The sequence below is a fragment of the Mastigoproctus giganteus genome, chromosome 1, assembly GCF_048544385.1.
Source record: "Mastigoproctus giganteus isolate SK-2022 chromosome 1, ASM4854438v1, whole genome shotgun sequence".
Taxonomy (NCBI): domain Eukaryota; kingdom Metazoa; phylum Arthropoda; class Arachnida; order Uropygi; family Thelyphonidae; genus Mastigoproctus; species Mastigoproctus giganteus.
Window position 1 is genome coordinate 220,316,134 of NC_143575.1, and position 21,254 is coordinate 220,337,387.

General features: G+C 36.6%; 1 protein-coding gene across 1 annotated transcript in view; it reads right to left on the reverse strand.

Annotated features, from left to right (window-relative positions):
• Septin1 (Septin 1) overlaps window positions 1-21,254 on the reverse strand; it is a 178,489-nt gene that overhangs the window by 67,023 nt on the left and 90,212 nt on the right. The window contains exon 5 of the mRNA XM_090384445.1: window positions 15,420-15,672. Within this exon, the coding sequence (XP_090240571.1) occupies window positions 15,420-15,672 (253 nt within the window). The remainder of the gene's footprint in view (window positions 1-15,419; window positions 15,673-21,254) is intronic.

The window sequence follows — 21,254 nt, forward strand, 5'->3', positions numbered from 1 at the left end:
TAGTAGAAGCAATCTTTCCTGTTAACAAGTACAGTCCAGGCTGAAAAAAATTCTACCCCTTGAGCCTTGCACAATCCCTCCAGGGCCGAATTGATTGACAAGGCTCTCATCAAATACTCCCTCCTATCGTGTCTGGGCAGAATTGCAGACACTTTCAAATTCAACCCTAATTCACAGCTTTTTTTCAACAGTGACCTGTACTTGCTAAGTAATTCCGCCGGTCTCCTACTCTTAATATCATTAGTGCCAACGTGTACAACTATATCAGCTTTTGTGCCCTTAAAAGATGATATCCGCTCTACAACGTCATCAACCTTTGTCCCTGGCAGACATACCCTGGTCCTATTCCACCTATCCTTTTTACAAAGCATGTTCCCTGTTTCCCTGACAATAGAGTCACCAACAACTACTAGTTCCTGTGGGACCAGCGCATTCTGCCTAGGGGGCTGCCTCTGTGTTGCCTGATGACCAAGTGCAAGCTCTGGCGTTGATGTGGGCGGCTGAGAGCTTGATGGGCCCCTCAATTTATTTCCTTCGAGGGCATCCACCCTGTCCTTCAAGCTCTCATAAAGGCCCATAACAACGCTGAGTTGTCGGCTGATTTCCTTGAACTCCTTACATCGTGCACACACAAAGACATCCCCCTTGGCAGTATCATGTCCCGTACCCGACTGCTCCGCAAACATCAAGCAAACAGTGCATTTTAAAAGACTGTAATTCAGAGGGCAACTGCCCCCCTCAGTTCTCCCCTGAACCACAGCACTCCCATTAGCTTGAGCCTTTTGCTTTGCTGCTCTGGTCTGAGTCATGATTCCGATTTAATTCAATAAAAGTTCAATACAAAATTAAATCCTTAAGTTATATCCCAAAACAGTTATAACGCTATATTTATTTTTTCGGTATCTAGTGTTTTCTACAAGTTCCCTTTATATAACTTCCGTATCACGTGTACCACTTGTGTCAGCCTTTGATCTTCCTTTGTGAATTGGGGTCACATTTGCACATCTCCAGTCTATGGGTACCTCCCTTGAGTCCAAGGAAGCTCTCATAATTATGGCTAAGGGTTTACTTCCTCTGCTGCCTCCTTTAATATAACTGGATTGATCCCATCCACCCCAGGTGCCTTTCTTGTGTTTATCTTCAACAATTTCTCCTCCACTTTACTCTCAGTTATTACCAGATTCTCTATCTTATTGGCAGAATTGAATACACCTCTGGCATTCCCCTCGCTGAATAACTCCTCATGTGTGAATGTCGATGCAAAATGTTCATTTAGTTTGTTAGCTACCTGAGCAGGATCATCAACAGTTGACCCATCGATATCAATAGTGTCAGTAATGTTCTTGACAACCCTGCCAACCTTCGTATCGTCTGCAAACTTGGACATTAAGCTTGATATACCATCATCAATATCATTTATAAATACAGTAAACAATAATGGACCCAATACTGAACCCTCAGGGCCTCCACTAATAACATTAGTCCACGAATACTAACAACGAATAATAACATTCGTTATTATTCGTTGTTAGTATTCGTGGTTAGTATTTTTCATAGAAATAAAACTCCCAGATCTTCCGGTAAAGGTTTTAATAAAGCAAGCCTACCTGTTGTTTGCCGCTCTAATAGGAAAGCTTGGGTCACGAAAACTATATTTGAAGAGTGGTTAACAACTATTTTTGTCCGAAAGTTAAGGTCTACTGTGAAGAAAATAATCTTGCATTCAAAATTTTATTAATTTTTGACAATGCCCCGGGCCATCCACCAGCATCTTCTGATTTGTGTGAAAATGTGACAGTTATTTTTTTTAACTCCAAATACAAGTCTTTTACAGCCTTTGGAACAAGGCATAATTGTTACTTTTAAGGCCTATTATTTACGCAGAATATTTGCGCAGGCAACTGAAGCAACAACTGGAGATGGTGCAGTTTCTTTATTTAAATTTTGGAGAAATTACAATATCAGAAAAGCAATAAACAATATTCATGAGTCATGGTCTGAAGTAATATCCAGCAATATGAGAGCAGTTTGGAAGCATATTTTGCCACATTGCGCAAATGATTTCTGTAGTTTCACTCATGTCAACACTGTTATTGATGAAATAGCAAATATTGAAAGAGATCTAGGCTTTGATGACATCAACAACAGGTTCGCAAATTGCTGGAATTACATTCAGAACAATTAAGTGATTCTGACCTCTTTAATATTGATGAACGAGCATATGACGAGGTGGAAATTTGCAAGGAAGAAAATATTCAAGAAAAGAAGTTGACATTAAAAGGACTTGAAGGAATATTTCGCGCAGATGAAAATTTGAAACAACTAATCATGGATGCAGACCCAGATATCGGGTGTAGAATGAAAATTCGCAGAACATTGAAAAAGATGTGTATCCATACAAGTGAATTTATGATGAAAGGAAGAAAGAAATGTCTGCGCAAACCAGCCTTTTGAAATATTTTGCAAAGAAATAAAGTGAATATATATTGTAACTTTTTTAATTTCAATAAACTTTTGATTACTGTACTGCAAATATTTATAATTATCCTTCGCTTTTATACTGCTGTACATTAAATTGCCATAAAAAAGCATTTTTAAAAATACTGATTGGTATATTGTAGGTCTCGGAACAAATTAGGCTATTTTGTATTGATTATTAATTTCGATTAGCGCAATTTCACATAGCGCACCATTTTCGCGGAACCAATTAATCACGCTAATCGAGGGATTCCTGTATAGTGTTCTGAAAAATTACAGGGTTATGGCTGTTTGAATTTTAAAAAACAGTAAACAAGAATGGACATATACCTAGTAAAATGTTTACTCATATTAGGTACTGAAAACTCCATAGCCATTTTTTAAGATTCAAACAGCAATAGCTCTGTAACTGTTCAGTATTGAATACATTTATATGAAATTTTTTATTTTTCATTGTTTTCAGGTCCAACAGTTTGGATCTGAAAAACAGTTTGGACCAAATGGACCAACAGTTTTTCTATATCAATTAGAAATTTGTTCCCCAGCCTTGGTTTAGTCTAAAATGTCACTGGTATACTTCTGAAATGAACGTCAACCAATTTTATTTGAAGAAAAAAATTAAATTAAAGAAAAACAATTACAAAGATGAAGAAACACACACAACAACTGCTCTTGTAAAGCTAAATGCATATACTGAACAGTGAATATCATTTTTTTTTTCTTCAAATAAAATCAGCTTGCCTTTGTTTTAGAAGTAAAACAATGACAATTTTAGACTAAATCGATAGTAGCAAACAACTTTCTGATTGTGAAAGAGAGGGAGAACAATTTAAAAAGGTGAGGCCATACAACAGACTTCAGTGCCTTTAAATTTACATCCTGCATATTTACATGGTATTTCTAATACTCGGGAGCATAACCAAATAAAAAGAATAATTACACTATATACTAATATCACATAATATATTACTGCCTTCATTCCTTTCTTAATTTTTAGTCTTTTTTTTTTTTTTTGCATTAAAGACTATTCCCCCAGCCCCCAAGAAATGGTTATTTGTGGATGCATGTAGGAGACTAATTTTACAAACTTAATAAGCATGTTACCATTTATGAAAATTTCTTAACTCCCCCACCCTTTTCTGGTTAATGATACTACAGTAAAATCTCGTTAATACAAACTCAGTTTATACAAAGTATTCGTTCATATGAAACACATACCATTCCCCTACAAAAGGATAGGCTTTTCTATGTAAATATATTCATTTATTACAAAATTCAGTTAATATGTATTAAAGTTCTGTTTCACCCTGTGAGAAATAAATATTGTCATTTTGCATGTTTAATACAAATCTTGCAGAGCGATCTGATTATTGCCCCCAGCCACCTGGCTCCCTACTTCCGAAGGATGGCACTGACTTGTTAGGAATTAGTTTTGTGTAAACAAAAGCAGTTTACAGTAGCTACAACATCAAGTGCACTCTGAAAAACCTCTTTCTGAAGGATGAGTTGTTACATTAACTAAAGAATAAAAAGTTTTTCTAAGTTGTTTACATGCACTCCCTCGCTCTCCACGGGAATAAGGTCACTTGCAATTGTTACCCCAGTTCAAGAATCTTTTTCTATCATATACAGCAATCTATTTTTTGTGCCATTTTATCTGAACTGATGTCTTTTTTCAGAACTTGTATCTTTAAATTAATTTAAAATTTGTTTATATTAAATCTTATCTAGCAATGTTTTAGCAGTTTTAAACAGACAGACAGACAGAATTAAGCCTGGAAATTAAACTAAAAATTATACAAGACGCTGATAGGATGGAAAGAAGCAAAACAGACATTGCAAAGGAATACAACATCCCTTTACCTACTTTATCTACAATACTGAAAACCGAAAAAGATTTGAAGTGTGTGATACTGGAGTAGCAATGAAAAACAGGAAACGAATTTGTGGTGCAAAACACGAGGAGCTTGAAACAAAACTTTGAGTGATACCAACAAATGCGTACATCTAATTCGCCAATATCATGTCCGATTTTGCAAGAAAAGGCAAATTATCTAGCTCAGCAACATGGGATTAGCGACTTTAAATGCAGCAGTGGCTGGCTCCAGAGATTTAAAGACAGGAATAACTTGGTTTTGCGAAATGTTTCGGTGAGTCTGGATTAGTCGACAAAGAAAAGGCTACAGACTGGTTGTGTTCTGTATGGTTGTTTACTTCATATATTTCATCCTTGAAATATATGAAGCAAAGGATATTTTTACCCTTGACGAGACAGGTTTATTTTATAATTTGCTGCCAAACAAAATATTTGCTGTTCGAGGAGAGTCTTGTCATGGTGGAAAATTAGGTAAACAAAAACTCACTGTTCTGTTATGCTGCAATTCAGATGTCAGTACAAAACTATGCCCACTTGTGATTGGTAAGTTTTCCAAGCCAAGATGTTTTAAAGCAGTTAATTATGAGGCCAATAGGCTTGGCTTATGGTCAAAATTTTTTGGTCTTTGGTTATCTAAATTGGACAAAAGAATGGCTTCAGAAAAAAAGGAACATTTTGATGATTCTAGACTGTTGTACAGCACATTCTGCCGAGACACTTAAGTTGACAAATACACAGCTGTTGTTTTTACCCACCAAATTGCAAAGGAATACAACATCCCTTTACCTATTTTATCTACAATACTGAAAACCGAAACAGATTTGAAGTGCGTAACACTGGAGTAGCAATGAAAAACAGGAAACGAACCACCAGTTTAATGCAACCACTGGATCAAGGCATTATTTATAACCTCAAGAGAGCATATAGAACCCACCTGATAAGATACTTGATCCACAATGTAGAAGGAGGGAACAATTTGCAGCCAAATTGGAATGTTTTGGATGCTATCCGTAATCTTGTTTTGCTTGGGACAGTATTGTAGCAAGTGTAATAATCAACTGCTTCAGAAAGAGTGGCTTTGGATAGTATCATCAAAAAACAGGGTCCAGCAGATGAATGTGATAGTAACATTGAGGAATGGAGGAATTTAAAGGAGCATATAGATTTTGTTGGCAAATTTGAAGAGTTTGTGAAGGTGGATGATGAAGTTGCTACCACTACAATGCCAACACCAGAAGAGCTGCTGGGTACCAAACAAAATGATGTTTTTGTTACTAGTGACAGCGAAAGTGAAGAAGCATGCACACTGCCATCTAAAAAAGATGCCCAAAATGCATTGAACATAGAGAATGTGTTGGCTTGCAGTAACGTTGATAAAGAAACTATTGCATTTGATAATGTCTATGCTGTAGTTAAAAATGCATATACGGCGAAAACTGTGCAAACAACATTGGATTCTTTCTTTAAATTAGATTAATTTATTAAAAAGTTAATGGTCTGTTGTTGTTAGGTTTGTTGGTGCATCAGCAACTGTGGCTATAATGCACTCAGTTCTGACTAGTATATCTTTGTTGTTGGTGCTGATTCTGATAAAAATTCAAACAGGGTGATATTTATCAATCGATTTTAGGAAAACAAAAATGTCATCCATATCCTGACGATCTTCTAGAACATTATGTAGTGTTAATTGATTGAAATTTTTGAAAAGTAAGGAGAAAGCAGTTTTTCGTTCTCTTAGATATAGTGGGCATTCGATAACGATATGCTTTACAGTGAGTGGACATGAACAGTTACTGCATTGTGGCGCATCTTCCTTTCTTAATAAATAACTGTGAGTGAGATATGTGTGACCAATGCGCAGTTGCACTAGTACAGTTTCTTCTTTTCTATTTCCTCTCAGACTGGATCGCCACTGTTTGGGTTCTTTCTTTATTCTTTATTCCAAAAAGTTTATTATTTGTTTCTTTTTCCCATATACATTTCCATTGTTCTTTAGAGGCCTGCTGTATAATGCATTTATAGTCAACATAAGGTGTCCTGAAATTGGAAGAGATAGGATTTGAAGCATTTTTGGCAGCTAAATCTGCCTGTTCATTTCCTGGGATTCCAGAGTGTCCAGGAATCCAACAAAAAATTATGTGGTGACCACGTGCATGAATTGCCATTAACTGAGTCCAGATTTGCTGTACCAGAGGATGATTGTTGGGGCATTTACAATGCATACAATTCACAGCACTTAATGAATCGGTATATATTATGGATTGAGTATATGAGGCTTCTTTTTTCTCCAGTGCTAGTAAAATACCATACAACTCAGCAGTATAATTACTACATTCTGAGGGAAGCTGTTTGGTGACGATAGCATCCAGCAGGACTACAGCTGTACCAACTTTACTGGCAGTCTTGGATCCATTATATAGCTGCACGTAACTCCTAAACTGAGTGGAGTGGGTCAGATGTAATTGTCTGATATTAATATCTGGAAGATTATTCTTTCCCCATTTCTGATAGTAATTTTCAATATGTATCGTGGCTGGATTTCCATGCTAGTATCCTGCATTATGTTATTCATGTTGAGTCACCAGCTAGTGTTTAGAGCTTGGAGCCTAATGCCTGATGGTTTGTTGAGACGTGATTTAGTTCGATAGAGGTTTTCTCCTTATGGTCTGAAGAGATATTGCCATATCGGGTGATGTGAAAAGCAGCTGATTTTAGCGGCATAATTTAGGAGAAGAATTTGTCGCCGAAGGTCTAGTGGCGGTTCATTGGCTTCCGTATATAGACTTAAAATGGGAGATGTACAAAAGGCACCCAGTGCTATTCGAAGTGCACTATGATGAATGGGATCAAGCCATTTCAGTACACTTGGCCTGGCTGAGGCGTATGCAGGAGATGCATAGTCTAAGCGGGATCTAATTAATGAGCGGTATAAATGTAGCAACATATACCGATCTGCACCCCATGAACATGGAGATTACTCTGAGAATATTTAGTTTCTTAAGACAGCTGGTACAAATATATTTTATATGTTCAAGGAAGTTTAGTTTTTTATCAAGTATTATACCAAGAAAACGAGTACTTGGTTGAAATATAATACAATGAGTCTAACTGAAGGTTTGGATCAGGATGCAATGTACGTTTACTACAGAAGTGTACTGCAGTTGTTTTCGATTTAGAAATTCTGTAGCCATTGTTTTTGGCCCAAGAGACTATTCTATTAATGGTGCCTTGTAGTTGTCTCTCAATAAGTTGCATATTTTGAGAATGACATGAGATGGCAAGGTCATCAGCATACAGGTATGCATCAACTGTGTTAGGTATACAATTGGTTATAGAATCGATTCTGATGGCAAAAAGTGTTGCACTGAGCCCTGGGGAACTCCTTCTTCTTATACATATGTTCCAGAAAGTGACAAGAGGAAGAGGACTTGGAAGGATCTGTTAGATAGGAAGTTCTGAATAAATTTCGGGAGATGACCCCGAAAACCAGATTTACATAAGTCTCGAAGAATCCCATAACGCCAAGTTGTATCAAATGCTTTCTCAATGTCAACGCGTATCATAACAAAGTGTTCATTTCTTAGAAAGGCGTTCCGAATATTTGCTTCCGCTTTGATATGAGATCAAGCATCGATCTACTTCTCTGAAAACCATACTGGCTTGGACTCAGAATGTTTTGAGTCTCCAAATACCACGTTAGTCGGGTGTTAAGTATTTTTTCCATTGTGTTTCCCAACCAACTTGTTAGGGAGATAGGTCGGTAGTTTGTTGGATCTGTGTGGTCTTTTCCTGGTTTCGGAAGGCTAGCACATAAGAATGGCACCAGCTGGTGAGGTAATATTCCTCTAAGAAAATTCTATTATAGAGTAGTAAGAAAGCACTTAATGATCTTTCACTTAAATGGGAAATCATTGCATAATAAATTCCATCGGGACCTGGGGCACTGTTTTTCACTTTTGTGAGCACATTAAGAAATTCAGTCATGGTCAACGGCAGATTGTATGAATGTTGGAGAGCGGTATTAAAATTCAGTTTATACTTTTCTGTACTCCATTTTAGTGTCTGAAAGGCTGGTTCGTAGGCGGAAACAGCTGAGAGTAATTCAAAAGACGAGCCAAATGCATTAGCAAGTTCCACATGTTCAGAAATTTCCTTTCCTTTCAGAAATAGGATCGGGGAAGTAGCAAGTGAGTATTTGCCATTGATACGTTTGATTTTTTTCCAGACTGTAGCAGTATCTGTGAATCTGTTTATTGTGGCAGCATAGCATGCCCATGCTTCTTTTTTACTCATTCATCTTACATAACAAGCCTTAGCCCTTACTCTTTTAAACTGTAGGAGGTTGGCTGTGGTTGGATGTTTTCTAAACTGATTCCAGTATTTAAGTATTTATTTTTTTCTCTTTTAACAATGCTACATGTTTCATTCCACCACATTTTTGGATGGAGTCGGATTTTAAATGATGATTTCGGGATAGCAGATTCAGCTGCTGTTATTATTTGTTGTGTAATATACCTTACTGCAGAATCAATCTTGTCAGTTGCAATGATAGTGGAATCTAAATGAGCATTTATTTATTTATTCACACTGATATAAGGAATGCCGAACTGGAATTTGGGGAGTACAATGTGTACAGAAAGGATAGACAGGATAGGAAGGGAGGAGGTGTTATGCTGTTAATTAAGAAAAACAAAATCAAAAGAAGTGCATCCAGTTGATATAGACGAACAGTGCACTGTTGAGTCAGTTTGGTGTGACATAAGCACTACGAAAGCAAAAATAAGAGTAGGAGTGTGTTATAGGCCTAATGACTCGAATGAGTACAATGAACAATTGTACAGAGAAATAGAGTGGGCTAGTAAATCGGAATGTCTTATAATGGGGGATTTTAACTTCCCAGATATTGACTGGAACTTGTGGGTTGGGCACTCACACACTAGTCAGACTTTTGTGGATTTATTGGATGATTGTTTTCTGCAGCAGCATGTTCGAGAGGCAACCAGAGAAAGTAATACTCTTGATCTGGTTATCAGCAGTGATCATTCATGTATTAGGAATTTGCAGATAAAAGACCTACTAGGTGGCAGTGATCACAGTGTACTGACGTGGGATTTACTTAAAGATTTAATTACCATCAGGGGTAAAGGAAAGGGTTTTTGCTTCCGTAAAGGCGAGTACAGTGGTCTCCGACAGTTTTTAAATTCTGTACAGTGGGATCAACTGACGATGTTACCAACAGTAAATTCTAAGTGGGAAGCATTCAAGGAATTAATCGTCGATGCTACTAAAAGTTCCATACCTATTAAGAAATATTGTTCAAGGTTTAGGCGTAAATGATTATCTAATGAACTAATGAGCCTCGTAACAGAGAAGAAAAATGCATGGGATGCATATAAATTATTAAGCGACTCAGAAGCCTATGGCAGATATAAGCTAGTCTGTAATCAGGTCACAAAGGAGATTAGGCAGGCGAAGGCAGATTACAAGAAATCCTTGGCAAAAGATGCTAAGAAAAACAGCAAGGATTTCTTTACTTATATAAACTCTAAAAGGAAGGGGATGACTCTGATTGGTCCACTTGACATCGATGGTTCGACTGTTGATGATCCTGCTCAGATAGCAAACAAACCGAATGAGTATTTTGCATCTACATTCACACATGAGAAATTATTAAGGTTTCAAAATGGCAGAAGGTTATCAAATTGTGGCAGCATAGCGTGCCCATGCTTCTTTTTTACTCATTCATCTTACATAACAAGCCTTAGCCCTTACTCTTTTAAACTGTAGGAGGGTGGAAGAGAAACTGTTGAAGTTAAACATAAGAAAAGCACCTGGGGTGGATGGGATCTATCCAGTTATATTAAAGGAGGCGGCAAAGCAACTAAGCAAACCCTTAGCCATAATTATGAGAGCATCCTTGGACTCAGGGGAGTTTCCCATGGACTGGAGATGTGCAAATATATCCCCAATTCACAAAGGGGGATCGAAGGGTGACACGAGTAATTACAGACCAGTTAGTTTAACTTCTGTTCCGGGTAAAATAATGGAGTCACTGGTTAAAGATGCATTGCAGGATCATCTAGACAAGACTGCAGCAATAATTCAGACATAGCATGGGTTTGTTAAGGGAAAGTCTTGTCTGACAAATTTGATAGGATATTATGATGTGGTTACAAAGGAACTGGATGCAAAAAATAATTTTGATATCATAATTTGGATTTCAGGAAAGCTTTTGACACTGTTGCGCATGGAAGACTATTGTACAAATTGGAGCAGAATGGTATTAAGAGTAAGTTGCTACAATGGATAAAAGGATGGTTATGTGCGAGAAGACAGAGGGTGGTAATCAATGAGTGCTGCTCGTCTTGGACTAATGTTATTAGTGGAGTCCCACAGGTTTCGGTGTTGGGTCCACTGTTGTTTTGTATATTTATCAATCATATTGATGAAGGTATATCAGGCTTAGTGTCGAAGTTTGCAGATGATACAAAGGTTAGCAGGGTTGTTAATGACAGTAATGGCAGTGTGCTACTGCAACAGGATCTAGATAATTTGGGCAGATGGGCTAAGAAGTGGCAACTGAAGTTTAACCTTGACAAATGCAAAGTACTGCATATGGGTAGAAGTAACCCCAGAGAAACGTACCAACTGTGTGGTATTACACTTAAGGTGGTAGAAAATGAAAAAGACCTTGGAGTAATTGTGCAGTCAGATATGAAGTTTTCTGAGCAATGCAGACAGGCTGCCAGGGCAGGTCACGGGTTTTGTCAATGATATATAGGAATTTTGCTAGCAGGGAAAAGGAGGTGATTATCCCTCTGTATAAGGCAATGGTCAGGCCACGCCTTGAGTACTGCGTACAGGTCTGGAGGCCTCATTTTAGGAAGGATGTAGATTTACTTGAGCGTGTACAGAGAAGGGCAACAAGATTGGTGACGGGAATGAAGGGATCCTCTTATCAAGAGAGGCTTAAGTTCTGCAAATTGCAGTGGCTGGAGACTAGGCACCTGCACGGTGATCTGATTGAGGTGTATAGGGCCTTGAATGGGTTCACATGCTGAATTCTGATGGGATCCTTCCACTTGTTCAGATTACGAACCTAAGGGGGCATAAATTCAAATTAAGAAAGGACAGATGTAGAATAGATGTGCGGAAATTTGCCTTTAGCCAGCGGGTAGTTAATTGCTGGAACAAACTTCCGTCTGTCATTGTGGAAGTTGATAGGTTGAATAAATTTAAGGAGGAACTGGACAGGCATTTGGAGGGAATGGTGTGATTTTTTTTTTTTTTTTTTTTGGCTGATGCTGCATAAGCTCATACATTTGCTTTCTTGCATCACATGCCACTACTACTACTTCTTGATATTTAGCCCAGTTGGCCTTGTCAAATTTCCAAATTGTTCTAATGCTGTTCAGCGGAGGAAAACTTGTACAGAAATTACAGATGATTGGAAAGTGATCACTACCAGGAGGTTTGTCAGTAACTGTCCAGTCTATGAGAGGAAATATTGTTGGAGAACATACGGTTAGATCAATGGCAGCGCTTGAACCAGATGGTACATGAACATATGTGTGATCACTGGTGTTTAAAATAGTTAGATTGTGTTTATCCAAGAATTTCTCAATTATTTGTCCTCTGCAGTCAAGTTGTTGAGAACCCCATAGGGGGTTATGGCCATTCCAGTCATCCAGAATACAGAAAGGAGTGGGTATTTGTCCTACTAGGTCATCTAAATCAGCAAGGGCGTAAGCGTGGTTTGGTGACAGATACAATGAGACTAATGTTATTGTCGTGCCAATGGTGATACGGGTTGCAATTGCCTCCAACGGTGTTTGCAAGGGAAGAGGTCTGGAGGGAATTGAAGAGTTTACTAACAGCGCTACTCCTCTGTGTGCTGCATTAGAGCAGTTTATCTTTTCTATGCATGATGAAGTGTTTGATTGTTATAGATACTGCATTTGTCAGGTTTGTTTCTTGTATGCATGTTGCAACAGGCTTATATTCACTTAGGAGATCGTAGAGGTCATCTTGTTTGCGCTTGTCTACTTTCGCTTTTTCTTCTTTTGGGAAGATTGACCTACCCATGTCAATGTCATCCTCTGGATGAATCTCAAGAATTGAATGATCTTCATCTATCTTTTCATCAATATCCATGGTATCGGATATAAATTTAGTGGTGTTGATTCTTTCAGGGATCTTGGCTCGTTCATTTGGTTGCTCATTAGGCTTCTTATCCAGAGGTATTGTTACAGGAGTATTTGCTTCTAGAGTAGCATATTTCGGAATAGGTTTTTCCTTTGATGAGGAGAGGAGTGATTTAGCCCAACCAGATATTGAGATATTTGGAGGACTGAGCAGTCAGTGAGTTTCTACTGAGCGTAGCCGTTGGGTAACTGAAGCATATGTAGGTGACTTAGCAGGTACTGCAAAATGTTTTTTAACTTCTTGATAGGATACTTTCTGCTCAATCTTATATTTTTGAATATTCTTTTCTCTTTTCCATTGAGGGCATTCCTTAGAGAAGGCAGAGTGGTTACCATGGCAGTTAGGACAAATTTGCATTTCAGTGTTACAGTTTGTGTGTATGCTCTTTTGATCCGCAGTTAGCACAAGTGGCTACACCTCTGCAGACAGCTTGGGAATGACCAAATTTTTGGCACTTAAAGTACTGGACTGGATTTGGAATGTATGGTCTTACTTGGCATCTAAGATAACCATCTTTAATAGAAGTAGATAGATTTGGTGTTTTGAATGTTAGTATCACCGTCCGTGTGGGGGCAGGCTCTCCATCTCTTTTAATAACAATTCTTTTGGCTTGTACCACGTTTTGATCTCTTAGTTCATGCACAAGCTCATCCTCTGATGTTTAATAGATCCCACTCTGATATTACCCCTTTAGAGGAGTTTAAGGTGGCATGTGGGATAATCTTCGTGGGAATTCCACCAAAAGTAGATACTTTTAATAGCCTCTCAGCATGTCTATGTTCGGTCATTTTGATTAATAAATCTCCGGATCTTAATCGCCGAACCATTTTTGGAGGGCCAGCCACATTTTCAAAACATTTCTGTATCAAAAATGGGGACAGCTTACTCAATGGTTGGTCTGTGGAGGAGTGTAGTATTAGAAAGAGAGGAGTGGTCTTATCCGTTCCTTCTTTTTTTTTTTGTCTCTTAGCATGGGATACGTTTGTGTCATCATGATCTGGATTATGCTTGTCTAGTTCTGAATCATAAGATCCACATGAGGACTGTTTATTTTTGTCCATCGTTGCTCCTTTTTGCCCTGGGAGGGTGTCTTTCTTCTTCCAGGCTTCCAGCCCCGCCATGTGGAGGCAGGAGCGGTGCAACCAGTGACCAAGCGATAAAGTAAGGTTATTTGTTTGTGCGTTAGTAAGTTAGTCCTATGTACAAGAAGAAAGGTGTCTTTCCTTTCTGTTAGGTACGCTAGCTTCTTTACTTTAGAAATGCAAAATTAAATAACTCTGTAAAAAATGAAAAATAATACTATAAGTATCTGCCGCTCTTTACGAAAAATGCTTGGAAATCACTCAGAAATCGCTATAATCACTCGCTTGGCACTCGGGGCCAGTTAATGGTCTGTATGTCTCCTTTTATATTAAGATTGTAATTCTTTTTACTGTGATACTAAAATATTGTATATATCAAAATGTATACTGTACAATATTTTCATTTCCATTAATATTGCTTTTCTCTTAGTTTATCTTACAAATAAAATCTTTAAAAAATATGTTATTCCTATTACTGTATTGTTAGACAAGGCTTTTGTTTTTGTTTTATTTTTATTATTTTATTAATTTATTTTTGATGATATTATTATTATTCTTAGACATACAGTATGTACCAAAAAAAAAAAAAAAAAGGTAAAATTTTGACACTTTTGGGGGGACCTCATTATTACAAAACATGAAAATTTAGGTCCCTTGAACTTTGTATTAACAAGGTTCCACTGTATCTAGTTCACGAAAGTAAAGTATTTTGTGAATAATTTAGTAATTAGCTCTTTTTTTATTTATTCCATTTTGACCAGTTCTTGGGAATTTATCACACAGCATCAAATATATAATTTTTCCTGAAATTTTTTTATTAAGTCAAATATATATCACAGATTTTGTAACAATAGAATTTTCAAAAAACAATCCCCGTTATGAGTAGCATGCACCTTTTTGTTTTCTTCTATATGCAAAATAAAATGGATGCAGAGATTTAAGTTTAGACACCACTTTTCAGAAGTTTTTAACTTCTGGAAAGTGGTGACTGCCAATATGTGTGTGTGTGTGTGTGTGTGTTTTTAATACACGTCCAAAAGAAGTGAGGTGGTAATACTGTTTTAAAAAAAAATCAACTCTATGTGAGTAATGCAATCCAGTGCACAATATACTGTTTTCTACTTGAGACCTACATTTTCTACTTTTTGAATTTATAATGTGGCTGCCAATAGATGAATTTCCTTGAAATTTTGTTAGCAGATGTCAGTAGATACAAGACAAACTGAAGAAAGACTGTATAATAATTCTTTCTCTCTCTTTTTTTTTTTTTTAATCCATTATGCACAGTGCACTTTTTAACCTTTGCACATCATATCTTCATAGATATCGTAGGGAGTCTTAGTAGAGTGAATCAGCCTATGCATGCTTGCCTGTAGCCGACATCACATGATAGAAAAATCAAGTCAGTGAGGCAAGTCTTTTATGAAGTACCACAGCGAGAGCAACTCACACTTGTTTACACAGAAATAAAATTAAAAGGCTTAGTAACATTTCACAGTGATCCTGCATTTTTCCTGTTTGTATGGTAATTGACTGGGATTTCTGGAATTTAAGAATAATTAAAGAAAATGCTTCTTTTTTATAAAAGGTAATGAGAAGTCTAGCTGTATGGATGGAGTGAATAATGTGTATGAAATTGTTAAAATTCACGTAAGGCTGACCCTGCAAGTTTCCCTCCAAAGTTAAAAATAAATAAATTTTGAATGTTTATTAAGATTAGTTAATAATTAAATCAAATAAATTACTAAAATACTTAATTTAAAGCAACTAAACCTTACCCTCTTTTTCAATTGCATCATTTCTTTCTTTGTTAGTGCATCGGCTTTAGCAATCACTGGCACAATATTGACTTTGCTATGCAACTGCCTCATGAATTCAATGTCTAAAGGCTTAAAACCATGGCCAAATGGAGAGATGAAATAAAAACAGCAGTGCACACGGCTATCTGTAATATTACGCCGATTCAGACCGCTTTCATCACGCAAAAACCTTTCAAACTGGTCATCAATATATTGAATAATAGACCTGAAACTAAAAAACAGGGAATTAACTAAATTGAAATGTATATTCTCAGTCATTAACAAAATGCTGTCTCTACATTAATGGATATTTTAAATATTAACATTTCTCTGTATGCAGAAAATTGTAGTGTATTGTAGTGCCTTAAGTTATGAGCATTCTTGGGGGGGGGGATACTACAACAGCAACCTAGGAAACTAAAAATAAACTACAACCCAAGAGAAAAAATAAATAAAACACAAAATTAAAAATGTAACATAGTAAAAAATTAAGGGTCCCAGAGGAGGAAGAGTTATGATCAGCAGTAAATAACAGAACAATCCAGTGGTTCTGCACACAAAGTACTAATATTTGCAATATAAATTACAGTCCATTCCGGTTATTTGGGACACATCGGGACTAGTGCATTTTAGCCCGATTAAGCGGCTGCCCCAATTATCCGAAGTTTCACGTAAATAGTTAATACAATATACCCCCCCCCCCGCTTTACAATTGGTTCACTGTACAATCAAATCACGTTACGACGAACTCAAGGTGCCTCCGTAGCCAGGTGGGCAGGAGCGGCAGTGCGTAGCACACGCTTCTTGATTAGACCGGGGTTTGAGCTAGTGACTTTTGAGCCTTTTATATATTATATTATTATATCATCCACCAAATACGGAGGATGCGGAAAGGTCAGGGAATGACTACCGCATATCCCCGGAGCAATATGGCCTTAGTTGCTAATACTCCTAAAAACCAAACAACAACAACGAACTCAACATAGTAAAGTACCGTTCACTATACGATGTGCAGTAAGCGCCGGTCATTGTGATCATATTTGTGAATTGAATTTTAATTCTATTAAACAGCGATTATAATTAGTGAAAATAGGAGGAATATTATCCACAGGCTATAAAAGCAAAGATATATTAAGCACAAATTTACCCTTTATCTTACCAATTAAAAAATTAAATGATATGTGATAATCAGAATAATTAATATGTACTGTAATATGTATATACGAAATAGTTGATATTTCTGTTCACTGACATTTGTGGGCAGGGGGGTTAAAATTTAAAACAGTCAAAAGATAAGCAATCAATAACAAAGAACACGGCAAAACACAATACGTGCAAGTGAGAACGGAGTAATGAGTTACAAAGCTTTAAAAATAGGAATGAAGAGATCTGAAAATTAATTTTTTTATATGATTGAAGATTTCATGAAAGTGTAAACACATTTCATCAAAATAACCCACAGAATTCCAGCTGTTGGTATTATCATAAATTCAGTAAGATCGAGTTTACTGTCCATTTATGATAGATTTCACTTTCACTAAACAGGTGACTGCTAATTGTTTTTATTGATTTATGGTTGTGACCTCCAGGATTTCGACCGAACCACATGGTACAGTCAGAGACAATCGTAGGGTAATCTCCAGTGCTGCAGTCTCCTGCCCCGATTAAACGGCATGCCAAAATAAATCCTGGCTATTTTCTCGATTGGTTTCGGTTTTTTAAGATTTGCCCCAGAATGGCTGCCCCGATTAACCGGTGGCCCAAATAACCGGAATCACTGTACTTGCATTTCTTATGGCATTTAGCATAAAGAATGAGTATATTACGAAATTTAATTTTTTATCACCATCTATATGTCTTCCTATGCTATTCAAAAAAAAAGGTTAATTTTAACTGTTTTGAAAGTATGTATATATACCCTTTTTCATGTGAGTATGTACATATACCCTTCTTCATTTTAAATATATTCATATTTCAAAGAAATATGAACATATTAGCATTAGCATTGGCATTTGATGCAAGAAAGCAAGCTTATGCAGCATCAAGCCAAAAAAAAAAATAAAGTAAAATAAATAAATAAAAAATAACCACTTCCACTTCACCCCTCTGTTCGTTCGAAATACCTATCCAGCTGAGCCTTAAACTTATTTAGGCTATCAACTTCCACGACAAGGGATGGAAGTCTGTTCCACCTACCAACCACCCGCTGGCTAAAGGCAAATTTCCGCACATCTATCCTACATCTGTCTTTCCTCAATTTGAATTTATGCCCTCTCAGGTGATTATTCTGAGCAAGAGGAAGAATCCCATCAGCATTGAGCATGCTCAAACCATTCAAGGCTTTGTACACCTCTATCAGATCACCTCGCTGGTGCCTAGTCTCCAGACACTGTAATTCGCAAAACTTAAGCCTTTCTTCATAAGAGCACCCCTTTGTTCCATTCACTAATCTTGTTGCCCTTCTCTGTACTCGTTCCAGCAGCTCTACATCCTTCTTGAAATGAGGCCTCCAGGCCTGTATACAGTACTCTAGGTGTGGCCTGACCATTGCCTTATACAATCACCTCCTTATCCCTGCTAGAAAAATTCCTATATATCATTGACAATACACCATGAGCTATTCTTGCAGCCCGTCTGCACTGCTCAGAGAACTTCATATCTGCCTGCACCACCACCCCCAGGTCTCTTTCATTCTCTACCACTGTCAGTGTAGTACCACAGAGTTGATACGTTGCTCTGGGGTTGCTGTTTCCCATATATAGTACTTTACATTTGTCAATGTTAAACTTCATTTGCCACCTCTCAGCCCATCTGCTCAACCTTTCCAGATCCTGTTGCAGCAGCATAGTGTCAGTAGTGTCCTTGACAACCCTGCCAACCTTTGTATCGTCTGCAAACTTGGACATTAAGCTTGATATACCATCATCAATATCATTTATAAATACAGAAAACAATAAAGGACCCTATATATATATATATATATATATATATATATATATATATATATATATTTTTTAATTAATATGATAAATAAAAGTAAAGATGGCAATTCGAAACTCCGGAAAGCTTAAAAAATTACATCAAAACGTCAAAAGAAAGTTACGATAGCCTACATCAGATAAAGGCGGGAAAAATTAATGAAATCTGATGTCAGCAAAATAAATATTGATGCTAAATCAGGTATTTCATCGGGGGACTACACCTGACATAGCATCAACGGACTGCGTTTCCATACTTGCCCATAGTTATGCAAGAGAAAATTTATAAATGTAAATAAACAAATATAAAAAAAAAAAAAAAAAAACGAAAAGGTATCTCTTACAAAGTATGGACAAGGTAGTCCCTACGCAGTATTATAATGAAAATATAATTAAGAGAAAAGGGTGAATATTATAAAAAGTAGAAGATTAAAAATATTATACCTGAAAATGGCGACGCGAAACTACATGAGGTCAAAACGATAGCTGCAAACAAAATAAATAAAACAGCTACTAACGAAAAAATAGATGACTAGTGACCTCTGTAATCAGTTTTTAAGACAGTATTTTAAATATACAGAATAAGGTGAAATTTAGGTAGATAAGAAGAAATGTGGCGAGAAGTGTACCAGAGAGGACCATATATATAAAAAAATAAATAAATAAAACGGGAGAGGCTGTGGTTTTAAGCTTAGCATCGTGCAAAGCAGCAGATGGCTAAAACTTAAATTAATATAAATAGTGCATTAAAACCAATAGAGATAACAGAATGATTATTTTGCTGACATCAGATTTCATTATTTATTAATTTTTCATATTTTATTCCCCGTTTCGGAGTTCTGTATTTAGTAAATTTTTCCCGCCTTTATCTGATGTAGGCTATCGTAACTTTCTTTTGACGTTTTGATGTAATTTTTTAAGCTTTCCGGAGTTTCGAACTGCCATCTTTACTTTTATTTATCATATTAATTAAAATATACATATATTTACATTTGCATCCGTTGCTGCTGCTTTGCGCGCTTCGGTGCATTTGTCATATCCAGTTTATTTAACTCTCTGATGTTTTCTGTTTTTACTCTTTAATACTATCTTTTATATATTATATTATTATATCAATTTAAGAATTAGTTATCTGCTGCTTTGAGCGATACTGTTCTTTAAATTACACCCATCTCTGTTATTCAGTCTTTATATGGTCTTGTTTTTAACTCCGGTTTGCCATTTGCTGGCTTCAATCTTTATTCTCTAGTTAATCTATTTTTTCCTTGTGGCCTTTAGTGTTGCTTGCATTGGCATTTATATTATTTTATATACATCTGCATCCTTTGCTGCTGCTTTGCGCGCTTTGGTGCATTTGTTTGTCCAAACAATTTTTATCATTCTGTTATCTCTATTGGTTTTAATGCACTATTTATATTAATTTAAGTTTTAGCCATCTGCTGCTTTGCGCGATGCTTAGCTTAAAACCACAGCCTCTCCCGTTTTATTTATTTATTTTTTTATATATATGGTCCTCTCTGGTACACTTCTCGCCACATTTCTTCTTATCTACCTAAATTTCACCTTATTCTGTATATTTAAAATACTGTCTTAAAAACTGATTACAGAGGTCACTAGTCATCTATTTTTTCGTTAGTAGCTGTTTTATTTATTTTGTTTGCAGCTATCGTTTTGACCTCATGTAGTTTCGCGTCGCCATTTTCAGGTATAATATTTTTAATCTTCTACTTTTTATAATATTCACCCTTTTCTCTTAATTATATTTTCATTATAATACTGCGTAGGGACTACCTTGTCCATACTTTGTAAGAGATACCTTTTCGTTTTTTTTTTTTTTTTTTTATATTTGTTTATTTACATTTATAAATTTTCTCTTGCATAACTATGGGCAAGTATGGAAACGCAGTCCGTTGATGCTATGTCAGGTGTAGTCCCCCGATGAAATACCTGATTTAGCATCAATATTTATTTTGCTGACATCAGATTTCATTATTTATTAATTTTTCATATTTTATTCCCCGTTTCGGAGTTCTGTATTTAGTAAATTTTTCCCGCCTTTATCTGATGTAGGCTATCGTAACTTTCTTTTGACGTTTTGATGTAATTTTTTAAGCTTTCCGGAGTTTCGAACTGCCATCTTTACTTTTATTTATCATATTAATTAAAATATACATATATTTACATTTGCATCCGTTGCTGCTGCTTTGCGCGCTTCGGTGCATTTGCCATATCCAGTTTATTTAACTCTCTGATGTTTTCTGTTTTTACTCTTTAATACTATCTTTTATATATTATATTATTATATATATATATATATATATATATGTATATTTCGTATGATGTGATCAATACACGAAGGAACCAGTTTTTTTCTTGCTTCCTTCGTGTATCGTGGCCGGGATATCCAACCAACCGGTTGGTTCGGCACCATTGTGATATTCAGCCCGAGGCGTGAATCGAACCCGCGAGATTTGGATTGCTAGGCAGGCAGTTTACCTACCCGGCTAGCCCGGTCGGCAAAGGACCCAATACTGAACCCTGAGGGACTCCACTAATAACATTATCCATGATGAGCAGTGTCCATTAATTACCACTCTCTGTCTTCAACCCCCCCCAACCATCCCCTTCATCCATAGCAGCAATTTGCCTCCAATGCCACACTGCTCCAATTTGTGCAGCAGTCTTCCATGTGCAACAGTATCAAAAGCCTTTCTAAGATCCAAGTATATAGTATCAAAGTTATTCCCTGCATCCAGTTCTTTTGTGACTGCATCATAGTATCCAATAAAACTGGTCAGGAAAGACTTCCCCTTAACAAAACCATGCTGTGTCCAAG